This window comes from Corapipo altera, unplaced genomic scaffold (genome assembly GCF_003945725.1).
Source record: "Corapipo altera isolate COAL_440 unplaced genomic scaffold, ASM394572v1 134, whole genome shotgun sequence".
Classification (NCBI taxonomy): Eukaryota; Metazoa; Chordata; class Aves; order Passeriformes; family Pipridae; genus Corapipo; species Corapipo altera.
Window position 1 is genome coordinate 348,768 of NW_020885059.1, and position 13,282 is coordinate 362,049.

General features: G+C 51.9%; 1 protein-coding gene across 2 annotated transcripts in view; it reads left to right on the top strand.

The window, feature by feature from the left end:
- Positions 1-13,282, top strand: part of SKAP1 (src kinase associated phosphoprotein 1) — a 149,593-nt gene that overhangs the window by 130,216 nt on the left and 6,095 nt on the right. For both annotated transcript variants that reach the window (XM_027668946.1, XM_027668947.1), the window contains one exon: positions 2,763-2,875. In XM_027668946.1, coding sequence (XP_027524747.1) covers positions 2,763-2,875 — 113 coding nt within the window. The remainder of the gene's footprint in view (positions 1-2,762; positions 2,876-13,282) is intronic.

A 13,282-nucleotide genomic window follows, 5' to 3' on the forward strand; every position in this document is an offset into this window, starting at 1 on the left:
CCTGTCACAGCCCCTGTCCCTGTCACAGCCCCCATTCCTGTCACAGCCCCTGTCCCCTCCCTGTCACACCCAGCAGTGACACCCCGGAGCTGCAGCCACTTTGTCAGGAGGGTTCAGCATCAACGGGAGAAGGAAGGAGCCCAAGGGAAAGGCACTGGGATGGATCCTGCCTGTCCCACAGCCTCATCCCGGGGCTGCAGAGGGGAAGGGAGCACTTGTCACATGTGGCTGGTTTCCTTCATGACCCCCCCCCAGGCCATGCAGGGGGAGCAGCTCTGCTTCCATCCGGACGAATCAGCGCAGGGAAATCACAGATTGACTGCCTGGGGCTTTTTAAACGGAGCATTTTGTCCGTAAAAAGGGAGCAGAGTCAATGCAGGAGCCCTGGGATGGCTTGTGTGGATCCCACATCCCACCCAACCTGGAGCTGGATCAGGAGGATCATGGACATCCACCATCCCCCGAGGGAGCTGCAGAGGGAAACTCTCCCTTGCCTGGCCTTGGAGTGTTAAAATGGGATCCCTTTTCCTGCAAACACTCATAATTTTAATGAATTTTAATTTTACTTTATTTTAACACAACACCCCTGGTCGCTGGCTCAAAGATCCCTGTGGGTTTGGAAGCTGGTGCTGGGAAGGAAGTGCCACACTCTCCTCGGGAGCATCTTCCTCCTCTGGCACGACAAATCCTGACCTTTGGAAGGCAGGGGTTGGAGGGAGGGGTGGGATCTTCCCTGCCAGCAGCTGACACGGTTGGAAAAACACTTCTGGGGGCACGAACCTTCTTCCTGTGGGCTGGAAAATTGTCTCCCTTCGCAGTCAGGGGGGGGTCACATCCAGGCTGATGCTTCCCCTTCCTCCTGGATGGGGTGGGATGGCTCCGAGGTCCTCCCGTTCCTCTGGTGAGCAGGAAAGAGCAGCTGTGGGATAAGGAAGCATCTCCTAATTCCTGGTGAAGGAGGGGAAACTGGGACTCCAGCTTCCCAGCAACATCCTCGTGTCCTCATCCCAGGGGAATCTCCAGGGGCACTTGTGGCTCTGGAAACATCCTGGAGGAAGATGGATTTTCTATTTTCTATTTTCTGTTCCGCTGTGTGTTTTCTACCACTGTGTTTAAATCTCTTTGCCAGCAAGTCAATTATGATGTTCCATAGAACACTTGGATATTCCTGCTATATTTCAAGCCTTTCCCCATCCTTGTCTCACAGGGGGATGCCAAGGCCATCCCCCCCATCCCGGATTATTCTCTGCTGCGTGACATTGTCCTCACACCCTCCCTTAACGACCTTTTGTGTTAATTACACAATTTTCTGGCTCTTCCCAGAGCTGCACTGGCCTCATCCTCCTGCTCAGCTCCCCTATATTTCCTCTGCTTCCAGCTCATAACCCCTGATTCCTGCCCTCACCACCAGCTTAAATAACTCAGTAGCTCCTACTCCTTCTATTCCCTTCCCAATCTTTTCCTCGCCACTGCGTTCTCCCCCTTTAATACTTTCCAAAGGATGCAGACCTACTTTTTTTTTTCCTGCCCAGCCTTTCTATTTAAGTTCCCCAAGTCCCTGAGTCATTCCAGCTGCTCCCTGCTGTGCCATTACCCATCTCTGTAATGTCCTTTTTCATATTTAGGTGATCCAATCTGGGCACAGCATTCCAGCTGCACCCTTATCGCTCCGTCCCCGAGACCACATTAGCAACATTTCCCTCCAACATGTGCTCAATATTTTCTATTTATGCTTTCTGGGCTTGGTTCAGAGCAGCACAACCCGCTGGAACAGCCCCCGTGCTCAAATCCTCCCCCCCCTAAAACCCTGGTTTTACCGGCTTTAATTATCCATGGGGGTCACATCACGGATGTGTCCGTGTCGTGACATCTGGATTCGCCCCCAGCCTCGGTGCTGTGCCATCAGGGCACTCTCCTGCCTGGAGCCTTTGCTCCAGGAGCATCTTTTAACAGCTGTGGCCTTGAAAAACTGGGAACCTGAGGGGGTTTGGGGTTGTTTTTGTGCCGGGATAAATCCCCATCTCCTGCAGCCGTGGAAGAGCTCGGCACGGGCTCCTCTGGGTCCGTCCCAGGGTGGGATGATTCCTGCCCCACCCCTTTCATGGGGGCTCTGGTCTCTGAACCAGTTTTTGGGGTGGAAAACACCGTTCTGAGATGGCAGAGATGGAGATGTTTCATTTTTGGGGCGAGAAGTGCCATTCTGAGATGGCAAAGGTGGAGATGTTTTGTTCTGGAAACGTGGAGTTTTCCAGAAACTCCAGATTTAATCCCCCCAGCCTTGGCACCGCTTCCCACAGCCCCATCAGCCCAAACCCTTTGGCTTTCAGCACACATTTGCCTCTCTACAATAAAAAAAAAAAGGGAAAATAAAGTTGCTGGATCACGTTCCCTTCCCTTTCCACAGACCTTCTGCCTTCCCAAACTCCCAGCCCCATGGGAAGAGGGACACCTGAGCCATCAGGGTGTATCATTCCCAAGGTTTGGGACCTTCTCTCCTGGGAACAGGGGTGGAGAGCATCTCTGCTTCCTGTTTTGGCTTGATTTAAAATTTGAAACGTTTATCAATCCGTTTATTGAGAAATGTTGCATTTATTTATTGATCAGCCCCTTTCTCTCTTTGTCTTCCACCTTTTAATTAAGAAACCAAATTAATCTTCCTTCCTTTCCTAAACAAACACCACCCCTTCTCCCCTGACACCCCACGGCCCCAAATGTCATTCCTTGTCCCCCTGACCCCCTGGTTTTGTTTTTTTTACCCCCAGGAGATCCCAAACGAGATTATGCCAATTATTACCACGGCCTTTGGGATTGCAGCGGGGACCACCCCGACGAGCTCTCCTTCCACCGGGGGGACCTCATCTACATCCTCAGCAAGGTAGGACACCCCATCACTTCGGGGCTGGGGCTCAACTTCCAGGTCAAAACGTGACAAAATCGATCAAAATTGAGGTTTGAGGCAGAGTTAAATCAGCGGGGGGAGGAAGGAACTGGACCCCGGCATCCCACTCCCTCCTCCCTGCACCCCACACCCCACCCCACGAGACATTTCCAATGCCCCAGAGCCAGATTATTTTATTTTTAGCTGTTTTTTCGCCCGGGAATGGAGTCAGGCCGTGCTGTTGCTCAGGTATTCCAGGGGTAATTGAGTTGCTCAACCGGGTGTGACCGGGGCTCCCTTCGGGCTGAATAAATTAAGGGGTTGTATTAACGGGTTTAGGGGGGGCAAGAGGGGCCTGTGACCCCTCTGCTGCCCCGTGTGTGTCCCTGCAGGGCTCTGTCCCAGTTCCCAGCTGGTCCCTGCTGGTCTGTGCTGGATCTGGCCTGGCAGGGATGAACTTGGGGGTTGTGTTTTATGGGGGATGTTTTGTGATGCCCTTCACGCCCTGACCTGGCACAGGGACAGGGGTGGGTTTGGGGGGACTGTGCTTTGCTCGTGGTGTTTTGCAGCATGTTTGAACCCCAGTGTGACATGGGAAGAGCAGTGACCTTTAGGGTCACGTTTTACAGGTGTTTTACAATGTCCTTGGCACCCCAGTCCGGCACAAGAACAGGGATGAACTTGGGAGTTCATGTTTTATGGGGGATGTTTTTCCACAAGCTTTACAACCTGACATGAGGCAGGAACGAGGATGGGTTTGGGGGGACTGTGCTTTGCTTGTGGTGTTTTGCAACGTGCTTTGAACCCCAGTATGACATGAGAAGAGCAGTGAACTTTAGGGTCCCATTTTACAGGTGTTTCCCAACACCCTCTGCGCCCTGATCCAGCACAGGAGCAACAAACTCGGGGGGCTGCGTTTATTTGGTGTTTTGATGCCCTTTGCACCCCACAAGCTGCCCCCCCGCTGCCCCTCTGCCTCCCTGGAGCTTCCCAACCACCCTGGACAGACATTTTTAGCTCCGAGGAGCGTTTGGGGCCGGCTCTACCACCTCCCTGCCAGGAGGCAGCTGCGTCCCTGGAAGCCACTCGGAGCCTGGGCTTCAGCAGCCCTTCCTGGCAGGCTGAGAATTCCCCATCTCTGGATCCCAGGGAGCTTTTAGGGCAGCATTTAGAGACTCACTGCCCCCCCTGGGCACTGAACCCACACCCCCACTGAACCCACAACCCACTGAACCCACACCCCCACTGAACCCACACCCCCACTGAACCCACACCCCACTGAACCCACACCCCCACTGAACCCACACCCACAGCCCATCTCCTGGTTTATCCGTGGAGTGACATAAGTGACCCACATCCATCCCTGGGGTGATTGTGTGTGTCTGTGTGTCTGTGTGTCTGTTTGTGTCTGTCTGTGTGTCTGTGTGTCTGTGTCTCTGTGTCTGTGTCTCTGTGTGTGTCTGTGTGTCTGTATGTCTGTGTGTGTCTGTCTGTCTCTGTGTGTCTGTATCTGTGTCTCTGTGTGTGTCTGTGTGTCTGTGTGTCTGTCTCTGTGTCTGTGTCTCTGTGTGTGTCTGTATGTCTGTATGTCTGTATGTCTGTGTGTGTCTGTCTGTCTCTGTGTGTCTGTATCTGTGTCTCTGTGTATGTCTGTGTGTCTGTGTCTCTGTGTGTGTCTGTGTGTCTGTATGTCTGTGTGTGTCTGTCTGTCTCTGTGTGTCTGTGTCTGTGTGTGTGTCTGTGTGTGTGTGTGTGTGTTTGTGTGGCTGGCTGTCTGTCTGTCTATCTGTGTCTCTCTATCTGTGTGTGTCTCTGTGTGTGTCTGTCTGTCTGTCTGAGTCTGTGTGTGTGTCTGTGTGTGTATGTCTGTGTGTGTGTGTGTGGCTGTCTGGCTGTCTGTCTGTCTGTGTCTCTGTGTCTGTGTGTGTGTGTCTCTGTGTGTCTCCGTGTGTCTGTGTGTGTGTCTGTGTATGTCTATCTATCTGTCTGTCTGTCTGTGTCTCTGTGTCTGTGTGTGTGTGTCCCACCCCGTGCCAGCTCGGGGACACAGCTTGGAGTCACGGCAGGGTTCTCGCTCTCTTCAGTGGCTCCAGATTGCAACTCTTGTGCCGGCTCCCTCACACGGAACCGATGGGTCCTGGGAGCTTTTCCCCCGTAAATTACTCCGGATGCGGCTCCAGGGTGGGGTGGGAGGAAAAAAAAAGGCAGAGAGGCAGCGATGGGAAGTGGTGGCGAGGGTGGGGAGGGGAAAGGTGTTTGAAAAGCCTGTTCACTCAGCTGCATTTTAATTTCCTTTTCAATCTTGTCCCAATTAATTTCGCCGAGTTAATCTGGCGGAGGCGAAGCCGGCGCGGCCGCTCTGTCTGAACATGAAATAGTGGCTCGTATAAAAACCCATCTGGTGCCAGCGGGGCACTCGCCGGCTGCTGCTCCGGCCCTGCCTGACATTTCCAACAGCAGAAGAGGGGGGGGAGAAAAGTGTTTTGGGGCCGAGTGGACATCGGGAGCTGGGGGGAAGGAACAGTCGGAGAATTGCGGAGTCGTCGAGGTTGGAAAAGAGCTCCGAGATCTTTGTGACCGATCACGACCCAGTCAAGCAGAGCAGGGCACTGAGTGGGTTGTGAACACCTCCAGGGAGGGTGGGCGAGGGCAGCACCCCTGGGTGTCACCCCTCTGGGAGTCACCCTTCGGCTGTGCCAGCACAGGGAGTGCAGGGAATGCTGCTCCCGGGGGTTTTCCTCTCTGTCCCCCCAGATCTGGGAGGAGGCTCCTTGTTGCATCCCAGGATCACCAGCATTTATTTCATCAGGCCCTGGTGCTGCAGGAATAGTGGGGGACAGGGGGGTACCTTCAACTGGGAGTGCAGGGAATGCTGCTCCCAGGGGTTTTCCTCTTTGCCCCCCCCAGATCTGGGAGGAGGCTCCTTCCTGCACCCCAAAATCACCAGGATTTGGGAAGGTGCTGCAGGGATAACGGGGACAGGGGGTGACAGATTTACAGCCTGTGTCCCACCTCATCACCCCAAAACACCCCCATGGGTGGGCTAAAACACAGGGAATGAATTTGGGGAGGGGGAAGAGCAATCCCCCATCCCTGGAGGTGTCCAAGGCCAGGTTGGACAGGGCTTGGATCAACCTGGTCTGGTGGAAGGTGTCCCTGCCCATGGCAGGGCGTTGTGACAAGGTGATCTTTGAGGTCCCTTCCAACCCAAACCAGCCTGGAATTCTGTGATAATCCCAGCAAAAACCCCGGCATCTCCTCCCCTGTCCCCGGCCCCGCTCCCTTGTCCCCCGGCTGAGTGATTTGTACGTTATGATAATTATTTGAATGCAGCGAGACTTCCTATTTTAAGTGGGCTTAGTTGGATGTGACAAGCCGGCCATAAAACCGGATAAGTTAATTCCCTCAATTGCTTCCAATGAAAGCAGGGGAGGGAAGCGGGAGGTTGGGGGGGGGAGGGAGGGAGGAAGGGAGGAGGGGATTGGGGGGGGGCGTATTCCCGTATCCCGGACCCCGAGCCAAAGGCGTGTGGTGACATCTAGTGGCATTTTCCCTGGATTTTGGGGCCGTCTGGCTCGTCTGGAGCCCCCCCCCCCGCGATGTGTTGAACGTCGTGGGTGATGAACACGATGTGTGATGAGTTTGGTCGGGGCTCAGCACCGCGGGGTGGGGGGGGGGGGTGTGTTTGGAGATGAAACCCCCCCCCCCGGGCTCGGCGGCGCTCGGCTCCCGTTAATAATCCCCGCGGGAAAGCTCCCGAGAGCCGGGAAAGGGCCGGGATGGGCCGGCGGGGTCAGCGGGAAGGCAACGGTCACCCACCGGTCAAATTCAAGCGAGGGCCATCCGTCCCCCCCCGGCCCCCCCGGCGGGAGCCAATCGTCCAGAACCGGCCCCTGGCAGCCTCATTCCTCCCAGGTAATTTGGATAAATGAGGGGACACCCGGAGTGCCGAGGACAAAAGGGTGGCCGAGCACCGGGAGGGGGGGGGGGACGGCGCCGGCAGAGCCCTGAGGCTGCTCCCAAATCCAGCCCCTTCCACAGGGGGGCACGTGCCCTTCAGGCTGTGTCCCAGATTTTATAGGGACTCACCCCCATGCCCCAAATTGTGCCCCATCCACGGGGATTCATCCATATGTCCTTTGTGCCGTGCCCCAAATTTTATAGGGACTCACCCACATGTCCCAAATCGTGCCCCTTCCACAGGGACTCACCCCTGTGCCCTTCAGGCTGTGTCCCAGATTTTATAGGGACTCATCCCCCTGTCCTTGATGCCGCTCCCAAATCGTGCCCCTTCCACAGGGACTCACCCCTGTGTCTCTGAACTGCATCCTAAATTTTATAGGGACTCACCCACATGTCCCAGATTGTGCCCCATCCACAGGGATTCATCCATGTGTCCTTCATGCTGTGTCCCAGATTTTGTAGGAACTCATCCCCCTGTCCTTGATGCTGCTGCCAAATTGTGCCCTGTCCACAAGGGCGTCTCCCAAATTATGCCCCTTCCATATGGACTCACCCCTGTGCCTCTGATGCTGCATCCCAAATTTTATAGGGACTCACCCCCATGTCCTCGATGCTTCATCCCAAATTTTGCCTCATCCATAGGGACTCACCCACATGTTCCAGATACTTCATCCCAGATTCTTCCTCCTGCACAGGGACTCACCTGCATGTCCCTGATGCTTCATCCCAAATTTTGCCTCATCCATAGGGACTCACCTGCATGTCCCTTGTGCTTCATCCCAGATTTTGCCTCATCCGCAGGGACTCCCCCTCATGTCCCTGATGCTTCATCCCAAATTTTTCCCTATTCACAGGGACTCACCTGCACGTCCCTGGTGCTTCATCCCAATCCCAAATTTTTCCTGCTCCACGGGGACTCACCTGCACATCCCTGATGCTTCATCCCAGATTCTTCCCTCTCCACAGGGACTCACCTGCACATCCCTGATGCTTCATCCCAAATTTTTCCCCATCCACAGGGACTCACCTGCATGTCCCTGATCCTTCATCCCAAATTTTTTCTCATCCACAGGGACTCACCTGCATGTCCCTGGTGCTTCATCCCAGTCCCAAATTTTTCCTGCTCCACAGGGACTCACCTGCATGTCCCTGATGCTTCATCCCAAATTTTTCCCTCTGCACAGGGACTCACCTGCATGTCCCTGGTGCTTCATCCCAATCCCAAATTTTTCCTGCTCCACAGAGACTCATCTGCACGTCCCTGATGCTTCATCCCAAATTCTTCCCTATCCACAGGGACTCATCTGCACACCCTTGATGCTTCATCCCAAATTTTGCCTCATCCACAGGGGTTCACCTGCTTCATCCCAAATTTTTCCCTCTGCACAGGGACTCACCTGCACACCCCTGATGCCACATCCCAAATTTTTTCCCCGACCCTGCTGCTTTCCCCCCACTTTGGCCGTGGACAATCCTGGTCCCCGGGGGCACAGGGAGCCCCTTTCCCATTCTCCTGGTATCCCAAACCCATCCCTGGTGCCCTCTGGAAGTTGCTGAGACCTTTTTCCCCCAAGCCCACGAGCTCCTCCCGGGCTGGCACGTTGTTCCACGGGGGGATTTCAGGTTTGAGGAAACACTCAGAGCATTTATTTTGCCCTGAAATGTATAATAAATGCCGTTAAGGACGTGGGCTTTGACAGAGGTAATAATAAATTCCGTGTTAAAGACAGTAGTTTAATTCCTTCTCCCCTCCAATACCGCCCAGAATAAACTATATTCATCACCCAGTAATTTTTTACCCCATAAATCTTTAAAACGAACCGTCGGAGGCTGTTGAGGCTGAAATATTGTGAATTTATTAGATGTGCCCGTGTAGGATTGGATTCAGAGGTTTCCATTCGAATATATTAACGGGGGAAATTTGTGTCTCCGAGTGTGACAATCCTGCCATTTTCCAAAGGCTCCGGAACAAGCGGCAGCTCCTCCAGACTCGACTCCTGCCTTTGATTTGACAGAGATTTAAGGACAAACCCCTCGATGGGTGTTTTTTTTTTTGGGGGGAGAGGGGGGATGTGACATTTGCTGCGGTGCCCTCGGGTGGCAAAACCAAATAAATAAGAGTGAATAAATAGGTAAATATACGTCGGGGTAAATAAATAAACGTGGAGCTAAATGGATGCGTAAATAGGTGAATAAATACAGGGGCAAAGAGATAAATAATGGGAGAGGCAAAGGGATAAATAAATCAATCTCGAGGTGGGTGAAGAAAGGACTTTATATAAGGGAGCAGATCAATAAGTAAATAAATATATAAGTGAATAAATAAAGAGGGGGGGGGGGGGGGGGTTTCTCCGGTGTGGAGAATTTCATGAGAATTTCCCAGTTTGTTTTGTAAATGGAAGTGGGAATTTCACTTGGAAGTCGGGAGGATGGGAGGTATTAAAGTGAAACCTCATCCTTAAACCCGTCCCTTCCTGGCTGCAGCTTTCCCAGGTTGTTTTATGGATCCACATATTATATATATATTATACAGATATAGATATAGGTATAATGTGTAATTATGTAGGCAATATCTTATATTTTTAGCTATATAATATTATTGACTGTAACATTTTGAGTGTAATATTATTGAGTTGGACTTTGGTGATCCTTGTGGGTCCCCTCCAACTCGGGATATTCATGATTATATATTATATATTATATGATTATAATATATCTGTTATATATATTTTTATATATTTATATATAATATATAATATATTTTTAGCTATATAATATTATTGACTGTAACATTATGAGTGTAATATTATTGAATTGGACTTTGGTGATCCTTGTGCATCCCTTCCAACTTGGGATATTAATGATTATATAATATATTATATTACATATTATATGATTATAATATATATATTATAAATATTTATATGTAATATATATTATATTTTTAGCTATATAATATTATTGACTATAACATTATGAGTGTAATATTATTGAGTTGGACTTTGGTGATCCTTGTGGGTCCCCTCCAACTCGGGATATTCATGATTATATAATATATTATATATTATATGATTATAATATATATATAGCATATATAGTTATATATATTTATATGTAATATATATAATATATTTTTAGCTATATAATATTATTGGCTATAACATTATGAGTGTAATATTATTGAGTTGGACTTTGGTGATCCTTGTGGGTCCCTTCCAACTCGGGATATTCATGATTCTATATTATATATTATATGATTATAATATATATATATAATATATTTTTATATATTTATATATAATATATAATATATTTTTAGCTATATAATATCATTGACTATAACATTATGAGTGTTATATTATTGAGTTGGACTTTGGTGATCCTTGTGGGTCCCCTCCAACTCGGGATATTCATGATTATCTAATATATTATATATTATATGATTATACAATATACAATATTATAAATAATATTATCTCTCTATTCTGTACATCCACACCTGGATGCAGGTTGTTTGGGTTTGGGAAGTGGAGAGGAAAAGGAGGAATCCTGAGGATAAAATCCCGATTCCACACGGGCAGAACAGCCCGGGGGGGGTGTTTAAATGTTCCAGGGGGTGAGAGCAGCACCTCCAGCCCTGCCAGGTCGGAGCCTGTGGAGCTCAGGGCACCTTTGTTTCCTTTGCTGATGGGAGATCCCAGCAGAGAGTGGGAATCTTTGTTCATTAGAGAGAAACGGAGCTAATTATAAAACCATCTCGGGGGCCACGAGGCGCCGGTAACATTTAAACCGATTGATGTGGTAACATTTCAAGCGGGTTCTGTTGCAAAATGTCACGTAGCCGGCTCGTTTCCATCAGGGACGAGTTAATGGATGGATGGGATTCAAACTCCCGGGCTCGGGAATAAAATCAAGTTTTCCTTGGCCAGAAGTCCCTCCGTGCCCCCAAAGGTCCCCAATTCCCGGCGTTTCGCCCTCTTTGCGGTCACAGATCCAGGGTTAAAAGTGAGAGTGGGAATGATAATCCTGACAACACTGAAATCCGGGGGTGGGGGAGCTCAGAGGAGCTTGGTTTGGGGGGCAGGTTCACATCCCACCCCAGCCAGGACCTCACACCCGCCGGCGTTCCGCACTCACTCTGCTCCATCCTCCCTTCCCTCCATCCTCCCTTCCCTCCATCCTCCCTTCCCTCCATCCTCCCTTCCCTCCATCCTCCCTTCCCTCTATCCTCCCCTCCATCCTCCCTTCCCTCCATCCTCCCTTTCCTCCATCCTCCCTTCCCTCCATCCTCCCTCCCCTCCATCCTCCCTTCTCTCCATCCTCCTTTCCCTCCTTCCTCCCTTCTCTCCATCCTTCCCTCCATCCTCCCTTCCCTCCATCCTTCCTTCCTTCCATCATCCCTTCTCTCCATCCTCCCTTCCCTCCATCCTCCCTTCCCTCCATCCTCTCTTCCCTCCATCCTCCTTTCCCTCTGTTCTCTCCTCCATCCTCCCTTCCCTTCTCTGTTCTCCCTTCCCTCCATCCTCCCTTCCCTCCATCCTCCCTTCCCTCCATCCTCCCTTCCCCTCCGTCCTTCCCTCCACCCTCCCTTCCTTCCTTTCCTCTCTCTTTTTTTTTAAATCCCCTTTTCCAAGCTGCTCCATCTGTAAACGAACCAACATCTTGATTTTATGGCCTCTCTCTTTGTACCACGGAGAGGGGGGAAGCAGAGGAGGGAGGGGGGGGAGTCATGGAATGCCTAAGTAAGACTTTAATTCCGGATTCATTCGCGCCGGAGTTGTCACAAACCATAATGCAGGATTTAATTAAAATAACACGAGATGCGTCTCGATATGTCCTGGGGTAGCGATCACCCACTTCCAGCCGCCGCTCCCGGCCGTGGATTTATGGAAGTGCAGCAGAGGGATGAGGCAGGGAACACTCGGAGCGTCGTTTTCGCCAGGGCTGAGCCTCGTTCCCTCCTCTCCTGCCCTTTCCCCGTGTGGTTCTCCAAGGATTTGGGACCCTTGAGTGTGTGAGGGGTCTGGGGGTCCGGAGTCTGGCTCCTTATCCTGGGATGGGGTGGTTGGAGGGATGCCAGTTGTTAGAGGAAGGAGTGGGATTGGGGTTTGGAACGTGGGCCCTGGGGCTCCTTGTCCGAGGGAAGAGGGGGACCCTGCTCCCTGTGACCCCCTGTCCAAGGGAAGAGGGGGACACCCACTCCCAGTGACCCCATCAGAGGGCAGAGGGGGACCCTGCTCCCTGTGACAAGGTCACAGGGAAGAGGAGACCCTGCTCCCAGTGACCCCTGTGCTGGAGCAGAGAGGGGACCCCGCTCCCCGTGACCCCCCTGTCCCGGTTCAGGTGCTTCTCCCACCCCCGGGGGGTCTCCAATCCTTTCCCCACATCCCTCCCATCCATCCCGGGGGAAAGATGGGTGGTTTAAGGTCACCCATTAACCAGGAGCCTGAATCCCGACAGAGGAAGGAAGCAGCAGTTTGGGGCTGGCTGGGCTCGGGGTTTTGCCCTCGGTGGGGAATGTGGGAAGAAAACGGGGCGTTTTTGCAAATTCCCGGTAAAGTTGTGGACCCGTCACCTTCTCCCCATCCCAGAGTTATCCCTTTCATTCCCTCTGCCTCCCCCAGTGCCCCAAACCCATCCCAAGGGTTTGGGGAAATAATCGGGTGACCTTTGGAGGGGATGTGTGTTACCGTGTAAAGCTATTTTAGCTCTCTGGATAAAATCCGGCAGGGAATCGGCACTCCCTGCTCCCCTCCGCATCCCCGCTCCCCTCTCCCGGGCAGTCAGGGCCGGCTGGCTCCCGGCACACGCGATTTTCCCGATTATCCCGAGCCCTCTTCCCAGGTCACAGGCGGGAGTTTTTAACTCCGGTGGCCGCTCGTCTCCACCCGGTGGGAGCGTGCGGGACTTCAGAGGCGAAAATAATTGGCTGCAGAACAAATTTAGGAAATGGAGTGTGCGATAAAGCAAATAAAAATCGCTCCCGGTTTTGTTTTTCTGTTTGTGGTTTGTTTTTTTCCCTCCCCCCTTTCCCGGTGGCGGCGAGGGCAGGGACCGGGCTCGAGCTGATTTTTACCTCCCTTGCAACTTCGCCATTAAAGTTGCACCTACAGCTAGGAAGTTTGTCCGTGAAAAATGGTCATTTTGTTTCCCCCTGCTCAAAGCAACGTTATTAAAATGCTAATTTAAAAGAAAAAGGAGTTAAATATCTCGCGATGGTGCAGCCTAATTGCAGCCATAATGAGCTCTCTAAATGTGAGTGCCCCTGACACACGGAGAGCATAAACAGCCGCGAACACATCATTAGTGCTCGCGTTCATTTATTCTGCCGACCTGGCGATGACCCCGCGGAGGGTCGGGAGGAGCAGGTGGATCCGGCTGCGCGGCCCCCGGGGATGCAGGAAGCGAAGCCGGGAGCGGCTGCCATGGCAACGCGGGGGA